The 16,958-nt window shown below is 54.7% G+C and overlaps 1 protein-coding gene across 3 annotated transcripts; it reads right to left on the bottom strand.

Annotated features, from left to right (window-relative positions):
* Positions 1-260: 260 nt before the first annotated feature.
* On the bottom strand, positions 261-8,093 carry LOC105737519 (sodium/potassium-transporting ATPase subunit gamma). Of its 3 annotated transcripts, none has more exons than XM_030829654.1 (6): positions 8,005-8,093; positions 2,694-2,732; positions 2,421-2,495; positions 972-1,008; positions 779-809; positions 261-485 (listed from the first exon to the last, which is right to left on the bottom strand). In XM_030829654.1, exons 1-5 carry the CDS (start codon positions 8,018-8,020, stop codon positions 785-787), a joined length of 192 nt encoding a protein of 63 aa, XP_030685514.1. In that variant the 5' UTR covers positions 8,021-8,093; the 3' UTR covers positions 261-485; positions 779-784. The 3 variants fall into 3 exon arrangements, with proteins under 3 accessions (XP_030685514.1, XP_030685513.1, XP_012351377.1); XM_030829653.1 differs by lacking the exon at positions 8,005-8,093 and adding an exon at positions 4,666-4,750 and having other exon boundaries at positions 264-485; XM_012495923.2 differs by lacking the exons at positions 261-485; positions 779-809; positions 972-1,008; positions 8,005-8,093 and adding an exon at positions 4,666-4,690 and having other exon boundaries at positions 2,320-2,732.
* Between the last annotated feature and the right edge of the window lie 8,865 nt (positions 8,094-16,958).

The raw sequence follows: 16,958 nt of genomic DNA, 5'->3' as shown, positions 1-16,958 counted from the left end.
ATCCAATGGGCTGTGGTTTTGACCCCCTGGGCCTTTCAGACTTCCCAGGTGTATAAAAGCCAGGCTGAGGCCTCTGTCCCCAGGGCTCCTGCCAGTTCAGGGGGTGCGAGGAGTGGCCTACAGATGACAACACTGAACTTCTTGCTTTTACAGGCAGACAGGTGCCTGAGCAATTAATTGAAAAAACAAATGAGACCTGGCTGTATTTGTACTCGAACTTGGAGGGGCTGGTGGTGACAGAGGAGGGAGACAGGCAGGCAGGCGAGGGAAGCAGAGACGCCGGCTTTATTATAAGCATGAGGTGGCATGGGGCAGGAGGTGGCGATGCCACCTGGGGGTCACATTGAGTCTGGAGCTTCCTTCAGCCCAAGCGCTGGCAGTGACGGGACAAAGGTCTACAGCCCAGGGAAGAAGGGGAGGCGCCAGAGGCAGGGCCATGCTTGGCTTCCCAGCTGGCCGCAGTGCAGTGGGTGGCACCGCCGAGGCTGAGAAGACAAAGGCAGGATGGGGTGGGGCAGGAGGCAGCAGAGGTTGGGGTTTTATTTCCCCCTTGTCCATCTCACTTTTCTCCAGGGCTCCTCTGCGATCTCCTGTGGCCCACACTCCACGCCAGGCCCTTGGCAATCATTTTAAACACACGATGGGTGACAGACCACCTGGCTGATGTGTGCACGACCCTAAAATTCTTCTTTACCCGGTCCAGGAGCCAGAATTCTTCCCTGTTGCTCCCAAGCCTGCCCTGCCCTCCCACCACCTTCCCCGGGTCCTCCTAGCATACCTGCTGTTACAGCTCATCTTCAGTGATTTGCCTGGTGGGGGAAGGAAAAGCAACAGGTGAGAGGGCAGGGGGAGGGGTAGGTCTAGGGATCCCTGAGGCTGGGGATCCTCCACTGTGTCAGAGACAAAATCCTCAGCCCGCCCCTCCTTCTCCAGCCCCGACCCCCTCATCGGTCACCCCAGGCAGCGCTCACCTGCGCTTCTTATTGCCCCCACAGCGGAATCTTCTGCCTTGAAAAGAGAAAAGTAGATTTGTTTCCATGGACTAATTTTCCAAGGAGACCCTGGAAGACTCAAAATTCTTCCAGTCTCTCCTACCTCCCTCCTGCCAGTACCACCGGAGGGTCAGGCTTGGAGGCCACGTTTGACTCTTTTATTTTATTTTATTTTATTTTATTTTATTTTTTGAGATGGGGTCTTACTCTGTCACCCAGGCTGGAGTGCAGTGGTGGGATCGTAGCTCACTGCAGCCTCAAACTCCTGGGCTCAAGTAATCCTCCTGCCTCAGCCTCCCAAGTAGCTGGGACTATAGGCACATGCCACCATGCCCAGCTGATTAAAAAAAATTTTTTTTTTATAGATCGGGTCTCACTGTATTGACCAGGCTGGTCTTAAACTCCTGGTCTCAAGAGATCCTCCTGCCTTGGCCTCCTAATATGCCGGCATTACAGGCATGAGCCACCACACCCAGCCTTCTCTCTCTTTATATAAGGCTGGACCACAGGCATTCAAGAGCCTAAGTCAGTCAGTCAGCAAATATTTACTGGAGCAGATCCACGGTGGGCTGTTGGCATATCGAGAGCAGCAGCAGAGACTGGGCCATCATGGTGCCCCCAGCACAGCTGCCTGATGAACACCTGGAGAAGGATGGCAGCAAGTCCAAAGTGGAGCCCCTTGCTTAGGCCACCTGCCTCCTGTGCCTATGTGCTCAGCCCTCACCCGGCACTACCCTCCAGGAGCTGCCATGGGCAACACGGGAAAATGGGGAGACCCGCAGGACTGTGGCCCGAGCCTTGGGGTGGGGTGGCAGTGGCACACGTGCATTAGAATTCCAGAGCCCACAGGTGTGCTTGCTGTATCTTCTTTCCATGGGTTGTGTTTTCTGTGTATTTTTCTTTGGGTTGCACCAAAACAAGTCAATGTGCAGTTATTAAGCTCCTGCTGTGTGCCCCTTGGGGCTTGAGGATACATAAGTCTCTTTGTCTCCCCTAGAACACTCCGAGTCTGCACTGGACCATTCTTAGAGCGCTGTCCTGACTGCCGTGCCTTTGGACGCTAGCCCTAATCTTGTGAGGCAGGTGGGATCATCCCTATTTAACAGATGAGTTTGGGACCATGGTTAGCAGTGGGGGGCCTAGTCCCCCTGCCTGGCCCTCCGGTTACCCAGTTACCCCGCGGGTTCGCTCTCACCTCTGCGGCTCCTCCCGGGCCCACTGGAGGGTGCACTTGAGCAAGCGGGAACCTCACACTGTGCTCCCAGAGCCTGGCACCCCACGGGGCACCCATTCCCACATCCTGCAGTGGGGGGTGTAGTGGGGAGGCTCACCCCTCCCTTGGCAACTCCCAAAAGCCAGCCTGCTCAGCGGTCTTGAGAAGAAATGTGCCCTGGCCAGCAGCCCTTCCCTGGAGGCCACCCCACTTACTGAGGAGGATGAGGAGCCCCACGATGAAGGCCAGTCCAGCGAAGATCAGGCCCCCATTGCGGACAGTCTCATAGTCTCCGGAAAGAGAGGGCAAGAGGAGCGGGATGGGTGGTCCCTCCCAGCGGCTGTCTCTCCCCGCAGCCCGCCCACAGCAGCCCATGGAAACCAGGGGAGATAAGGGGCACAGAGCATGGACCCAGGGCTGGGAGAGGCAGCTGCTTGGTGGAAGGGGTCCTGAGGGCTCAGGAAGGGTGCACAGGGGCCCAGGCTTACCATAGTAGAACGGGTCCACGTCCCCCTTGGGGCTGCCGCCTAGGAGAGAGCCAGAGGTGGGATGAGAGGAGTCACCGATGGTGAGCTAGTCACAGGAACAGCTGGAATTCCCTGTCCTTCCCTTCCCAGAGGACCCTCAAGGGTCCAAGCAGGCGAGGGGAGGCTGGGAGAGAGGGTGTTGCTAAAACCATTGCCAGAAGGCTTCTGCTCTAGGCGGCTTCAGACACAGTCAACTGGGGACAAAATATCGGGTGTCCGAGGGGGATGGATCTGTGCTGCCTGGGGGGCCTCTGACCACTCCAGAAGGGTGGCTCTCTCCTGCTCCTTGATTCTTACCATGGTAGAAAAGGCCAGGAGAGGCCTCTCCCATTAGACTCCCAGCAGCCTCTCTCCACAGGACCATTTGGCTGTGAGGTGCTTAGCAGGTATTTGGGAAATGCATGAATAAATAAAACAGAAACTTAAAGTTTATCAGACAGAAGGGGGAAGCCGAGCCCAGTGTGTAGACTTGTTCAAAGTCCTAATGAAAGCTGAGACAGACCTCCTGTCCTACATTACCATCCTCAGGGGAAGCAGATCTAGTTAAGAAACAATATATAGTGCTGGTCAGGCACCCGGCAAAAACTAACAAAACCCTAACTCATCTAACCATTATGGCAACCTTATGAGGCGTCAATGTCATTCTGGTGTAATCCACGAGAGGGTGGAAGTACAGAGAAGTAATTCCCCCACAGTTATACAGCAAGTCAGGGGTAGAGCTGGGGTTTGAACCCAGGCAGCAGGGGGCTGAGAATGGAGGTGCATAAGCCCTTTGATCTGCCACCTCTCAATGGCAGGAGGGAAGGAGCCCGTTAGAGGCAAGGTCCTGCCCCTGCCTCCGGTGGCCTCCCCCGGATTTGGAGCTGCTCAGCAGGCAGGTCTCACAGTGGTGCCCTGCAACTGAGTACACTTGCCCCGGACAGCCAGACGGTGGCCTGGCCAGGACGTGCCACAGCTGAGGGCCACTACTCTTTCCGGCCCTGCTGGAGCCCCTTCTTGCACCAGCGAAGTAGAGCTCCAGGAGGAAGGAATGCTCAAGTCAGCACCTTCCGGGCTGTGCCAAACTGTGCCCCTGGGCAGTGGTGAGACTCAGGGTCTGGCAAGCCCAGCTGTCCCCAGTGGCCAGTCCTTGGGCCAGGAAAGGACAGGCCAGGACGAGTCAGTGCCCATCCTGACAGGCCGGAGGTGCTGGGTGCTCAGGGAGGCCATGAAGGACCCAGGTCCCACACAGAAGGCCGCCAGGGCTGTCTTCCCAGATTTGGTTCAGGCCTTGTTCAAGGTCATATGGGGATTTAAGTGTCAGAGCAACAGCTAGACCCCAGCCAAGGCTTCCCCACACACCCCAGGAAACCTCCTCCTCCGTGGCCACCTGGCCTGAGCCGCTTGCTGAGACCCTCCCTGCCCAGCACCCTCCCCTTTCTGCATCTGGCTCAAAACCCACCTCTGTCAGCAAGTGCCCCTCTTGGTTTCCAGGCCTGAGTCAGTTCCTGTGACAGGAAGCCTTTGGGGAGTGTGACTTGAACTTGGGGGGCTCTCACCCCAAATCCAGTCTAGGAAGACTGACCAGAGGGGCCTGCTCCTTCCCCAGCCAGATGGACCCCGTCTGTCTCCTGCCCAAGTTCAGATGGTCTAGCAAGATGCATTGAACTCAGGGCGGGTGTGTACCAGGAGGCCGAGGAGGGACGCTCAGCCCTCCAGCTTCTATCTGCTGCCTTTCTGCCACTCAAGCTATCTTTCTTTGGGGTTAAAGCAGGATCCTCCTTTAAGTTGCAAATTTTCTTAGAAAGGAGGCAGACAGGAAGAGGGGCTGGGTACTCTGGAAGGCTGAGGTGGCAGGAGAGGGAAGAGTAGGGTCCAGCTGACCCCACAAAGGCAGGCCAATCAGAGCCACCCAGCATCGCACATGCCCAGGCACACACACCAGCACACTCACCACCGTCCACCGACAACCCAGTCATTTCCCCAGCCGAATGGGCTGCCTCCACTCCCCTCTTCCTGCTGTCTCTGCTTTTTGGAGAGTGTCTGGCTGCCTCCGCGGGGTGGCCAGGGATGAGGTGCGGGCATTAAACATTAACAGTGCCAGGTAATATTTACCCTGGTCACAAGAAAAGTTGCAGTGTGGATGGAGGGGCTCCTGCTGCAGGGTGAGGACGTGCATGGGGAGGCAGGGGCAAGGAGGAGCTGGCTGAGTTTCCAAACCCTCCCAAAGGAAATTTCCAAAGAGAAGGGCTGGGATGGGTCAGCAGTGGTGCTGTTCTGCCAGCTGGGGAAGCTACAGCTGGGGCGATGGGAACAGGAAGGTGGAAGTTGCACAATCTGTTCAGTGTACACTGTACTTGGGAGCTTCTGGGGGCAGTGTCCCACAGCAGCCCCCAGTCCAGGCAGGGCCCACCGCACCAGCCACCATGGATGCCACCGCTGCAGCTGGTGCTCCTTATGTGGTACTGGAGGCTTTCCTGCAGTGGTCCCTAGGAGCCTGGCCCACTGCCCCCCCACCACATCCCTGGAGTACCACCGAAGCTGACCAGCAGTAGATCCTTCAGAAGGGCACTTCAACTGTCATCCTATTCACCCATCAACATGCACCCTGCAGGTTACACCTCAGTCGGAAGGGCTTCAGTCATCCCCAACTAATTTATCCTTCCCTGCCGCCCCAGCACTTCCTCCTACCACCATGTGGCCTGGCTCTCGGATTGTTTCCTGGCCAGTTTACCATGGAGCATGCAGGATCCTTAAGGACGGAGCAAGAGTTTCATCGCGGGGCAAACCCCCTGCGTTTATGGTTTACCAAGCACTTTCCTCATTGTTTTCTCCTCAAGCTTTATCTTTCCCATTTTACTGATGAGGCAGGTGTCTAAGGCACAGAGAGGTAGGGGCCTTGCCCAGGGTCACACAGCCAGTGTGGGGGAAGTGGAGACCGACAATCAGGCCTCCTGCTGCAGGAGGCAGTGCTTTCCACACCTTGTAGGCAGCCTCCCCACTCCGCTGTGACCTCCTTCACCCCAGGACTCCTGTGCCGAGCAGCCGCAGGTACTGTAGAATCCTCGTTGAGTCCTAGTCCATTGAATTGGCCTCCAGAAAAGGCTGAAGCCCAGTGGCCACCAAACAGCCAAGGTCAGTGGCCAGCGGCCACCAGGGGAGCTTGAGCCCTTCTGAAGGGAGCCACTGTATCCATGAATCCTCCCCAAGCAGGGACAGGGCTTGGCACTTGAGTTCACACCCTGGCCCTCTCACTTGCTAATCGTATGATCTCAGTTAATTACTTCACCCCTCTGTGCCTCAGTCTCCTCATCTGTAAAATGGGCGCAGTACCCAGCTCCTAGGGTGGTTGTGAGGGGAAGTGAGATATTGCAGGCAAAGAGCGTATCCCGGTGCCTGGCGCACAGTGAGTGGCATCATTGTTACTGTTATATGTGTGTTGATTGAAGAAATAACAAGCATTAGCCTTCGGCAAATGTTTGCTGTTGGACATGGAACAGCCAGCCACCCTCCAATGAAAATGGGCACGAATGAGTGAGATGGAGAGAATGTCATGGCCCTGCAGACCAGGCGCTGCAATACCCATTCAGCTCCCTTCTGCTTCCGGAGCCAAGAAATATATATTCATGCAAACATCACAGCAGAGCCAGCGTTTGGTGAAGATGGACCACGTGCCAGGCTCTTGGCATGCACTGCAGCACTTAATTCCTGCTAACGGCGTTGCACTTAATTCCTGCTAACGGCGTTTCACAGATAAAGAAACTTGAGGCTGCTCATTTGCTTTCCACAATAGCCCCTGGAGGTGGCCAGGGCGTGTCATGATCCCCACTGGGTACAACAGAAAAACCGAGGGCAGGAAGGTGAAGGGACTTGCCTGAAACACACAGTTAATGGCAAACTGGAGGTAGAAAGCCCAGATCCTCCAATATGTGCTACCAAAGCTACTGCCATCTCCACACAACACAAGGGTGCTCCCTTTATTATACAGGATTGTGTTATCTTATTGCATTTTGTCTATATTTGTAAGCATGGATTCTTTCGGGAATAATAAGAGATGTAAAAATAAGCGGGAAGTTAAATGAATTCATCTTTCTGCCTATCTATCTATCTATCTATCTATCCATCTATCTATCTATCTATCTATCTATCTATCCATCTATCTATCTATCCATTGACAATCCAGTCATTTCCCCAGCCAAATGGACTGTCTCCACTTGCCTCTTCCTGCTGTCTTTGCTCCTTGGTGGGATGGCTGGGGATGAGGTGGGAGCATTAAACATTAACAGTGCCAGGTAATATTTACCCTGGTTGCAAGCAAAGCTGCAGTGTGGATGGAAGGGCTCCCACTGCGGGGGGAGGAGGTGCATAGGGAGGCACCTACAGATGGATGGATGGATAGATAGATAGATAGATAGATAGATAGATAGATAGATAGATATGGATGATAGATCGATCAATAGATAGATGAATAGGAAGCAATAGGGAAAGCTAGTTGATGGCTGCATTTTTAAACTCTGTGTGCAAGGCACTGTTTCAAGCACTTTACAGAAATTAATTTTTTTTTTTTGAGACGGAGTTTCGCTCCTGTCACCCAGGCTGGAGTGCAATGGTGTGATCTCGACTCACTGCAACCTCCGCCTCCCGGGTTCAAGTGACTCTCCTGCCTCAGCCTCCTGAGTAGCTGGGATTACAGGCATGTGCCACCAAGCCCGGCTAATTTTGTATTTTTAGTAGAGACGGGGTTTCACCATGTTGGTCAGGCTGGTCTCGAACTCCTGACCTCAGATGATCCGCCCGCCTTGGCCTCCCAAAGTGCTGGGATTACAGGCGTGAGCCACCGCGCCCGGCCAGAAATTAATTCTTTAGTCATCACAATGACTCTTATAAGGTAAGGAAGGCATTATTATCACCCCATTTCATAGAGGAAGAAACTGAGGCCCAGATAAGTTAAATAACTTGCCAGAGGTCAGATGGCCAGAGAGTAGGGCAACCAAGATTTGAAGCCAGCAGTCTGGCTTCTGAGTTCCTGCATCTCTAATGGACGGATGGACAGACAAGCAAATGAGGCGGTTGAACAAGCTGCCTTCCCAGCCCTCGCAGCTCAGATATGCTCTGCACACGTCACAGCAGGCCGGTGACTCCATATGGAGATGTTCTTTTTTGGAAATTCTGCCTCTCTTCCTTTCTGCTTTTCCTGCACTCTGGGGAGCTTGTGGGTGCATTTGAAAGGGACGGGGCTGGCACCTGTGTTAGAGCCTGAGCAGGGAGGAGGAATGGGGCTCAGAGGACTCACCCAGGTACCTGTCCATGGCAGGAGCTGCTGGTTGTGTCCAGGAGTGCGGGAGAGCAGGGAGGTGCTGCTTGCCTGAGGCCTGGATGGAGAGTGGCACTCCCCCTCTTCACACTTCAGGTGAGCCCACAAACAGGAAGAGACACAGGCAGGGAGGAGGGGCTGGCAAAGGAGCCCTTACCTCGTGCCCACTTGCTGGGGCGGGTCGGGGCAAGGGATCCACGTGAAAGCCAGGGGAGATTCTCTGACCTCCACCTGGCACCTGAGGATGGGGAAGCTGTCAGATGCAGCAGAGCCAACCACAGCCCCCACCCTGGCCCTCTCCCTCGAGGGGCTCCATACTGCAGCCAGCCCAGGGTGCCCAAAAAGGGTATAGGAGCCAGGAGGAATCGAGGAGCCCACTCTTCCCCAGGACCCTGGGCTGGTGGCAGCTGAGAGAGACTTTCAGGGGCATGTGTGGGTCCCCTGAGCTTTACTCTGCTGCACCTCCATCCTCCAGTCCAGCTGGGCCATTGCCCAGAGGTATCCTTCCCAAGACCCCAGTCTGTAGCTAGGCATCCCCTGAGACTGGGAGGCACAGCTGCAGCCTCTCAGAGGGGTGGGAATGGTTTCCAGGACCCTGTCCTGGGACCTGAGGCACCGGCCCCAGCTTCCTGTGTCATTCTGGTAGTTGGCAGAGAGATGGGGAGCAGCTGGGGGGCTGGGAGCCGGAGCTGTGATGGGGGCCGCTCCTGTGGCCTGCCCTTTCCTCAGCTGGGACCCCCTCACTCAGCCCGCAGTGACTCACCCAGGCTGTGATGTCAGGCCTGCCTGCCACACCTCAGAGGGCTCAGCTGGAGACGCCAGCAGCCTAATGAGGCCTCTGGGGACTGCTGGTTGGTATCAGAGGGGAATGGCCAGAAGACAGCACTGCTAGGTCCAGGGCAGGGTCAGAGCCAGAAGCCAGCAGGGAGCCGCAGGGAGCCCCACCAGGCAGGGCAGCCCACTAGGCAGGGTGTCCTACCACGCAGGGCAGCCCACGACACTGCCCAGGCAGTCTCTGTTCCTCAGCCACCAAGGCCTTGCCCACAGCAAAGCCACAGTGAGCAGTCTCTGTGTGGCTGACTTGGGACCACAGGGTCTCCCTCAGGTTCCTGTAGCCGCCCTGGCACGGCCACCCCAACGCGGACACTGAGAAGCAGAGTTGGGAGGGACTGGCTCTGGCCCCAGCCTTTGACCCAGGCTCTTGGTCACTCTGACTTCCGCCTCTCTGTCCCTCCTTTGCAACACTCCCTGTCCTGAGGGGAGGACTCATGATGTCCCAGGGAGCCCTCTTAGGGCTGAAATGGAGACCAGGAGGTCTAAGAGGTGCTATTTGTTATCAGGATGGGCTGAGATCGGCGCTGGGGCCCCTGAGCACAGCCCTGACTCCAGGCTGTCTGCACCTTTCCCTCCAGACCACCCTGGAGGCAGGGCCAGACCTGCCCTGGGGTGGGTAACAGCTCGGCTGGTGGGCGGGCCTGTCCCATGCTCCCAAGTGGAAACCTGCCCACTCAGCCCAGAGCGGCTGAGTGGAAATTCCCCAAGCTGGGATTAGAGAAGTTGACAAACCTCGGGGCTGGGTAAGACTTAGAGGTACCTGGTCCAAACATATTCTAAGTGGTCCAGAAAAGTGGAGCTCTCAGCCAAATCCCCCCCACCCACCCTGCCATTATACACACTCTGTTCCCTGCCTGCCCCAGTGTTGTGAAGGAAGACATCTCTATCTCAGAGCCCTGTGTGATTGATGGCCTGACCAGAAAGGACACCAAAGCCATCCCATCCAAACCCCTCCCTTTAAAAGTGGCTCCCTCTCCTGCTCAAAATCCTCAGAGAGGGCTCGGATGATACATAAAATCTTTGTGTGTCCCAAAAAGAAGCCCCCCCCCTTTTTTTTTTTTTTTTTTTTTTGAGATGGAGTTTTGCTCTTGTTGCCCAGGCTGGAGTGCAATGGCGCGATCTCAGTTCACTGCAACCTCTGCCTCCTGGGTTCAAGCGATTATTCTGCCTCAGCCTCCCAAGTAGCTGGGATTACAGGAGCCACCACCACACCCAGTAATTTTTGCATTTTTGTATTTTTAGTAGAGACTGGGTTTCCCCATGTTGGCCGGTCTCGAACTCCTGACCTTAGGTGATCTGCCCGCCTTGGCCTCCCAAAGTGCTGGGATTACAGGCGCGAGCCACCGCACCTAGCCAAGAAGCCCTTTTTATTCTGGCTCTAGGCACCTGTGAGCTGGTCCCTCACCTCCCCGCCCTGCTTTCTGCTCCAGCCATGCTGGCCTTCTTGACGCCCCTCACCCTCCAGGACCTCCGCATGGGCTGTTTCCGCTTCCTAAATGCTCAGCCTCCACAGGGCTTCCTGCTCAGCGCACACTGCCTTCAGGGCTTTCTTCAAAGCCCCGATTCTGGGCATCCCTGTATAAAACGTCCACACCCACCGCCTCAGCCTGGCTTTTCCTCTGTGGCACTTATTCTTACCTAAGGTATGTATTTCCCTTATCTTGTTTGTCCCTCTCCCAACTAAAATTTAAGCACCAGGAGAGCAAGGATTTTTGTTTGTTTGTTCATTCCCCCGTGCCTGGAACAGCGCATCGTGGGACCCAGTTTTATTAAATGAATGAATCAGTCCCAGGCAAAAATCAGGCAAAAATGGGGACAGGATAGAGGGGAAATCACTTCTCCCATGCTGCAGGCAGACCCAGTACTTGCCTCAGGCAGCCTCCTTCCATGCTGTCGCCTGCCCTGTGAGGAGTCACAAGACCCGATTTGCCCTCACAGAGGCAGCAACCCTCACCTTGCTGACAGCTCCCCCAGAGTCCCTCTCAGGGGGTTCTCTCTCACTCCTCTTGCACCCCATCACCCCCCTCCCCTAACCTCCCATTCCTTCTCTAGCCCTGCAGTAATTTTCAGAAATTGTCCTGTTTGTTCTCTGGGGGAAGCCCAGGCATTTGTTAAGTCAAGCAGGTCCCATCCCTCTCGCTTCACTCACGTTTAAGTCCTTCTCACACTTCCTTCCTGTCCTCCCCCAGCTAGCTCAGGTCCTAGTTAGCACTGGGGACAGGGAGCGCCTTTCTGAGACACCTGCTCTCCTGCAGAGAGGTTGCGGCCCTTCCACCTGTGGCCCATGTTCCTGAGAGCAGCTCAGTTCAGGAGGGTCTCTCCTCCTAGACCTCTCCATGCAAGGCACCCTGAGGGCTGGACACACCCATGCATAACTCCCCTTTCATCCTGAGACTTTGCTGAGGACTGCCTGACCCTGGGCAAGGGCACCCCTCTGGGTCTCCTCCCACCTGTAAAATGGGGTAATAACACCTACCTTGCAGGGTTGTTGTGGGAACAGAGACAAGGTAGGTCAAGCGTTTGGCCAGAGAAGGTCCTAAAAAATGATGGCTGTGTTTTCCTTACTCCGAGCTGGCCCCCAGGAGGCAAGAACACTCACGGTAATCCCTTCCCTTGGCTCAGTCCCCAGTTGCGGTGATCTCTAAGGCAGGCCCCTGGGAGCACGCTGCCCTGGCATGATCCTGCTGGCCACCACTCACCCTGCATCTCCAGCCTCCCTTTCTTCTCCACACAAAACCAAGAAACCTCCGTTGTCTGATGGTTCCAGGCTGGAGACAAAGGAGCATCCAGCAGTGCTCTCCTGTTCTCTCCAAGACCCAGAGCTCTGGGAGATGTTGGGAGGTAGGGAGAGGCAGCGCCCACTCTTGGGTGTGTCAGCACTGTCACAGCTGATGGGACAGTGCCCTCAGTGGCGAGGCCTCCATCTCCCCTGTCTCCCCCAAGCAGGCCTCCCTTTTGTCTCCTGACTCCTAAGTCTCAGGGTAGTCATTTGGGGTGGTCATTGCTGGGATGGTGGGGCAGGGAGGAAATAGGCTGGAATCCAGCTGACCTCTGTTTTCCTGGTGATCAAAGGCAGAGGCCCTCACCACCAGCTTCCCAAAATGAGTTCTCCAGCTCCACCGGCTCTGGCCTTTGTGGGAGTTTACAGCCTTCAACTCCAGGTCCTCAAATCAGTTCCTCCTGGTGTTGGCTTGCAGCTGGAAAGGGGCTCCAGTGAAGCAGAAGCCAGAAGCACCTAGAAAGCCATGACCCCCGGCCCAGGTCAGTCCTCAGCTGCATAACCCGTATGGCCACTGGGCAGGGAAAGTGGCAGTTCCCAAGCCCCATTTGTCCCACTCAGAGGTCTTGAATCCTGAGAAATGCTGGCTCCTGTCTCCTGCTATGGTTTCAGGTGCCAGGTCAGTGGGGTCTTATAAGGCAGGGCTGGAAGGAGGTGGGCCCCAGAGGGTCCATTCCTTAAGTGTTGGCTTCAAGATGGCCTGAGCCATGGTGCACAGAGGTTCTGAGAACTGCCAAAGGGCAATGTACTCTAAGAGTCAAGGTCACCAGCTGGTGACGAGGGCAAACCCATTTGACCCACCTCCCCCACAGTGAATACCTTGGAGAGAAATGCATTCTTGACTGTTCTCAGAACTCACGTCCAGGCTTGAACCACAACAGAGCCCATTCCTCTCCAGCTTTTCTTGGTTTTCTCCTCCCAGTAACCAAACTCCCTCTCACCTCTGAAAAGCAGCTTGAGGCTCGCTGCCTCCGGGAAGACCTCGCGGAGCAAGCCCACCCCTGGTTACTCTTACCTTCCCTCCACCACCTTCCGGATACCACTGACATGGCTTGAATGGCCGGCATGTGGCCACGTCACCATTCTCTTCATTTATAGCACAGATTGCCAAGTCCCTGGCCTCCCTGAGGCCTCGGGTCGGGTAAGCTGTTAAATGTTTGTACCTGCATTGAGCCTGGTGCCCACTCTCCACACTTGGCAGCAATTGCACCCTATTCCAGGGTCTCAATGGTTCCAAAGAGCTGCTTAGAGCCTCCCAACAACTCAGCCAGGCAGGCTGTGCAATGCCCATTTTACAGAGGACACTGCAGGTGGTCTGCAAACAGGTCAGAACATGAACCCAAGTCTAACAGAGACAAGAGGAACCCGGCCATCAGAGAATGAGGAGACAAGGAAATGGATAGGAATGCCAACATTAATAGCATAATGGCTACATGGAGAACTGTCACGGTGCTTCGACGTCCATTGTATCACTTTGACCCTGTGAGATAACAGAAAAGATCTTGATGCATTTATTTTATAGGTGATGAAACTGAGGCTTAAGTGGCTTTTCCAGGGTTACACGGCGAGCAGGAGGCCCAGCTTACCCCAAAGCTAGGAAAGACTTGATTATTCAGAAAAGGAAACTGACAGAGAGGCTGGTGTCTTCCCAAGCTCACACAGTTAGAGCAGAAGGGACCTCGGGGATGTTCTGAGACTCAGGCTCTACCAGACTGTCTCCAAGCCCAGCTCAGAGGTAGGAATCCATTCTTCTGGACTGTGCAGGGGGGCCCACCCCCTCCAGTCCCTGCCATCCAGGTCCTTCAGGACATGTGATCACAGCATCACCTGCTCTGCCATCATTGCCTTGGCAGGTGCCCCACTGTTGTGCAACCAGGCCCGGGGCTGGGCTGGCCCCATCAAATCAACAGCTGGTTGGCTTGAGCCGGCTGAGTCTGCCCCCCTGGAGCTCAGCTGTGACAGCAATGAATCACACTAATGGAGAGAGGTGGCCATTCCTTCTCTGTGGCCTGGAGACAGGTTTTCCCAAAGCTCCTCCCCTGGCTCAGGCAAACACACCTGACCTTTGTCTCGCTGGGCCCAGGGTGAGGCAGAGCAGCCAGGAACAAGGTGGGGTGAACCAGACAGAGCTGGAGTGCTCTCCCACCCCTGCTTTGCCCAGCCTCCCCGCCAAGCCCATGATTCCAAGCAAGGTAAGGCCCTCCTCCCAGAGGAAGGGGCCAACAGCCCGGTGACCTTGGAGTGTGCTTCGCCTGGCACTCCCCTCACACCGCTCCCTACAGCGTGCACTCTGCCTCTTACTCTCGTCCAAGAACAATTTGGCAAGTTCTAATCTACATCTTGCAAAAAAAAAAAAACAAAGACAAAAAACAGAGAGGTAGGAGGGCCACAGCACCTGGGGTCTCAGAAGGCAGACTGACCTATTCCTACAGCGGGGGTAAGTAACGCAGAAAACCTCCAGGCAAAGAGACATGGAGATCTTCAAAATGGAATAGGGGGTGGAGGGAGTCATTGGGAGGCAAAAGGTGTGGGACACCTGAGGTTACTGAGACAGGGAACTTGGGATTCCCTTCTGGGAAATGACACAGCATGGCAGGTGTCCTTCCTATTCAGTCAAGCTACATTGCCTCATTAAACCAAATCACAGCTACAAACCAGTGCCACGTGCCTGGAGGCTGAGTGGACACTCCTGGTCCTCCTCACGGAGATATACAGTACTCTGAGCTCTGATCCAGCTGATCTGCGTGAAGTCCTCAGACAAGCACATAGTAAGTGCTCCATAAATGTCAGCTGCTCTTGTTTTTTTAATTATTACTATTTTGACCATCATTTCTTCGATTGTTCTTCATGTGTCTTGTTTCCAGACCATTCAACTCCCACAGGAGGTTCCTTGGAGCACGGTCCAGCTAGTTTACGTCTTGAAGGGACAGCCATGCTCCAGGTGCAGTCTTGGGAGCCATCTGGTCACTGTCCCTTCATCCGAGCATCTGCCTTCTGAAGGAGGAGAGGCCACGTGCTGAAAAGCACTACGGACAGACAGCCCGGGGTCAAGTCCTAGCTCTTCCATCCCCCAGCTGTGTAACCTGGACCAGGACGATTGTATCTCTGACCGATCTCAGAATACAGCTGGATTACCAGGAGGAAAACTAAGTGAGTGCTTAGAGGCGGGCAAAGTAAGGATAACCATTTGTAGATGATTTGCTGGAGATGCTGACCATCATTCCTTACTCTTAACGTAATTATTATGAGAAAACTCAGAACCTCCTCATTGGACTTCCTTATTCCTATGCTGAAGTATAACGTTCTGTTTTTCCTAAGGTATGGGGGGTGGCACACACAATGCTTTGCATGTCTAGGGCCTCTAGGGGTCTCAGTCTGGCCTTGCTCTGAAATTTCTGCAAGGCCTGCCAATTCCCTGATGTATCACGAGTGTTCCCGAACAATAAGCTCATTTACCAGGTCTAGCTGTGACCAGATATTTTTTAATCGCCACGATCACTGGGTTGACAGGTTGAGCTTGAGCTCCACCGTAAGCATGAGTCTTTCCAAAGGCCTGGGGGACCGAAGGCAGAAGCAAGAGCACACGTAGAGAAGGCACCGAGCAAGCGGATCTGTGTGGTTCTTCGGTTCTGAACAACTTGCGGAATCCAGGCGGACTCAGGGCCTGTGTGGCCACTGGGCAGGGAAGGTGGTGGTTCCCAGGCCCATCGAAACCCCAAGGAGCACTGGCTTCTGTCTCCTGCTATAGCTTCAGGTGCCAGGTTCACTGGGGTCTTAGAAGGTGGGACTGGAAGGAGGCGGGCCCAGAGGGTCCCATTCCTTAAGTGCTGGCTTCAAGATGGAAGATATTAAGATGTTCCAGGGTTCGATTCTTTTTTCAAGACCCTAAGATGTTCCAGGCTTCTGCAGAGCAGGCACAGTCCTTGCCCTCCAGGAATTGTATCAATAAAGACGTAAAACACTAGAGGCAGAAGCTGCACACGGGAAACCTCCACGCAGAATCTGCCCACATCTGTGTTGGTTCGGCCAACAGTGCTTTTTAGAAAGTTGAGTCAGAGTGTCTTTGGGAGGACACTGTAGGTGACTGCAGGCGCCATGCCCCATCATCACTCCAGCAGATTCACATATTGGCATTACCTGCCTGTTCTCTACAGTCTGGATGCCAAGTATGAAGTGTGAACATAAAGGCAGCAAATGAGTGTGACTGGAGCACAAGAAAGGGATTCGGCTGGGCGCTGTGGCTCACACCTCTAATCCCAACAATTTGGGAGGCTGAGGCAGGTGGACCACTTGAGGCCAAGAGTTCGAGACCAGCTTGGCCAACATGATGAAATCCCATGTCTACTAAAAATATAAAAATTAGCCGGGTGTGGTGGAGGGCACCTGTAATCTCAGCTGCTCAGGAGGCTGAGGCAGGAGAATCTCTTGAACCCAGAAGGCAGAGGTTGCAGTGAGCCAAGATAACGCCACCGCACTCCAGCCTGGGCGACAAGAGCAAAACTTCATCTCAAAAAAAAGAGATTCAATTCTACCTAATGCCCAGGAAGGCTCCACACAGGAGGGGGTATTTCATAATCCACATCACCCACCCTGTCACTCCCTTGATCCCTTCCTTCCTTTTTTCTTTCTAGAGACAAGGTCTCATTCTGTTGCCCAGGCTGGAGTGCAGTGGTGCAATCACGGTTCACTGCAACCTGGAACTCCAGGGCTCAAGCAATCCTCCTGCCTCAGCCTGCCGAGTAGCTGTCACCACAGGTGCATGCCACCATGCCCAGCTAAGATTTCACCATGTTGCCCAACTGGTCTTGAACTCCTGGCCTCAAGCAATTCTCCTGCTTCAGGCTCCCAAGTTGCTGGAATTACAGGTGTGAGTCACCACCCTTGGCTCCCTTTTCAAGTCCTTAGGTAGTGGCCCCAGAACTGACCAAAGAGAAATGTTAGGATGTTTTACTCCAGGCCACTGAGTACTTGGGAGAAGCCATTGTGACTCCTTTTTTGCTCCAAGACAGTGTGCAATGTACAGGTCCTGCTATGGGATGTGGCTTGAGCCCAGTGGCCTGGGAAGGCAGGAGGGAGGGAGGGAGGAATAGAAATGGCAGGAAGGTGCAGGATGAAGGGCTGAGCAGGAGGGGAGGAAAGTGAAGGAAGAAAAGGAAAGGGAGGGAAGAGAAGTGGGGAGGAGGCAACAGTGACAGCAGCTGAAGGGGCTCTGTGCCTACCTGGCTGGCTCTCCACTCCTTCCTCCTCCCTCTAGCCCTTTAAGTTCCACAGACCCTACAAACACTCAAGTTCTTTCACAGAAAGGAAAGCACCTCTGAGC

Source organism: Nomascus leucogenys, chromosome 15, assembly GCF_006542625.1.
Source record: "Nomascus leucogenys isolate Asia chromosome 15, Asia_NLE_v1, whole genome shotgun sequence".
NCBI classification, from domain to species: Eukaryota; Metazoa; Chordata; class Mammalia; order Primates; family Hylobatidae; genus Nomascus; species Nomascus leucogenys.
This window is presented reverse-complemented; position numbering and strand designations above follow the sequence as displayed.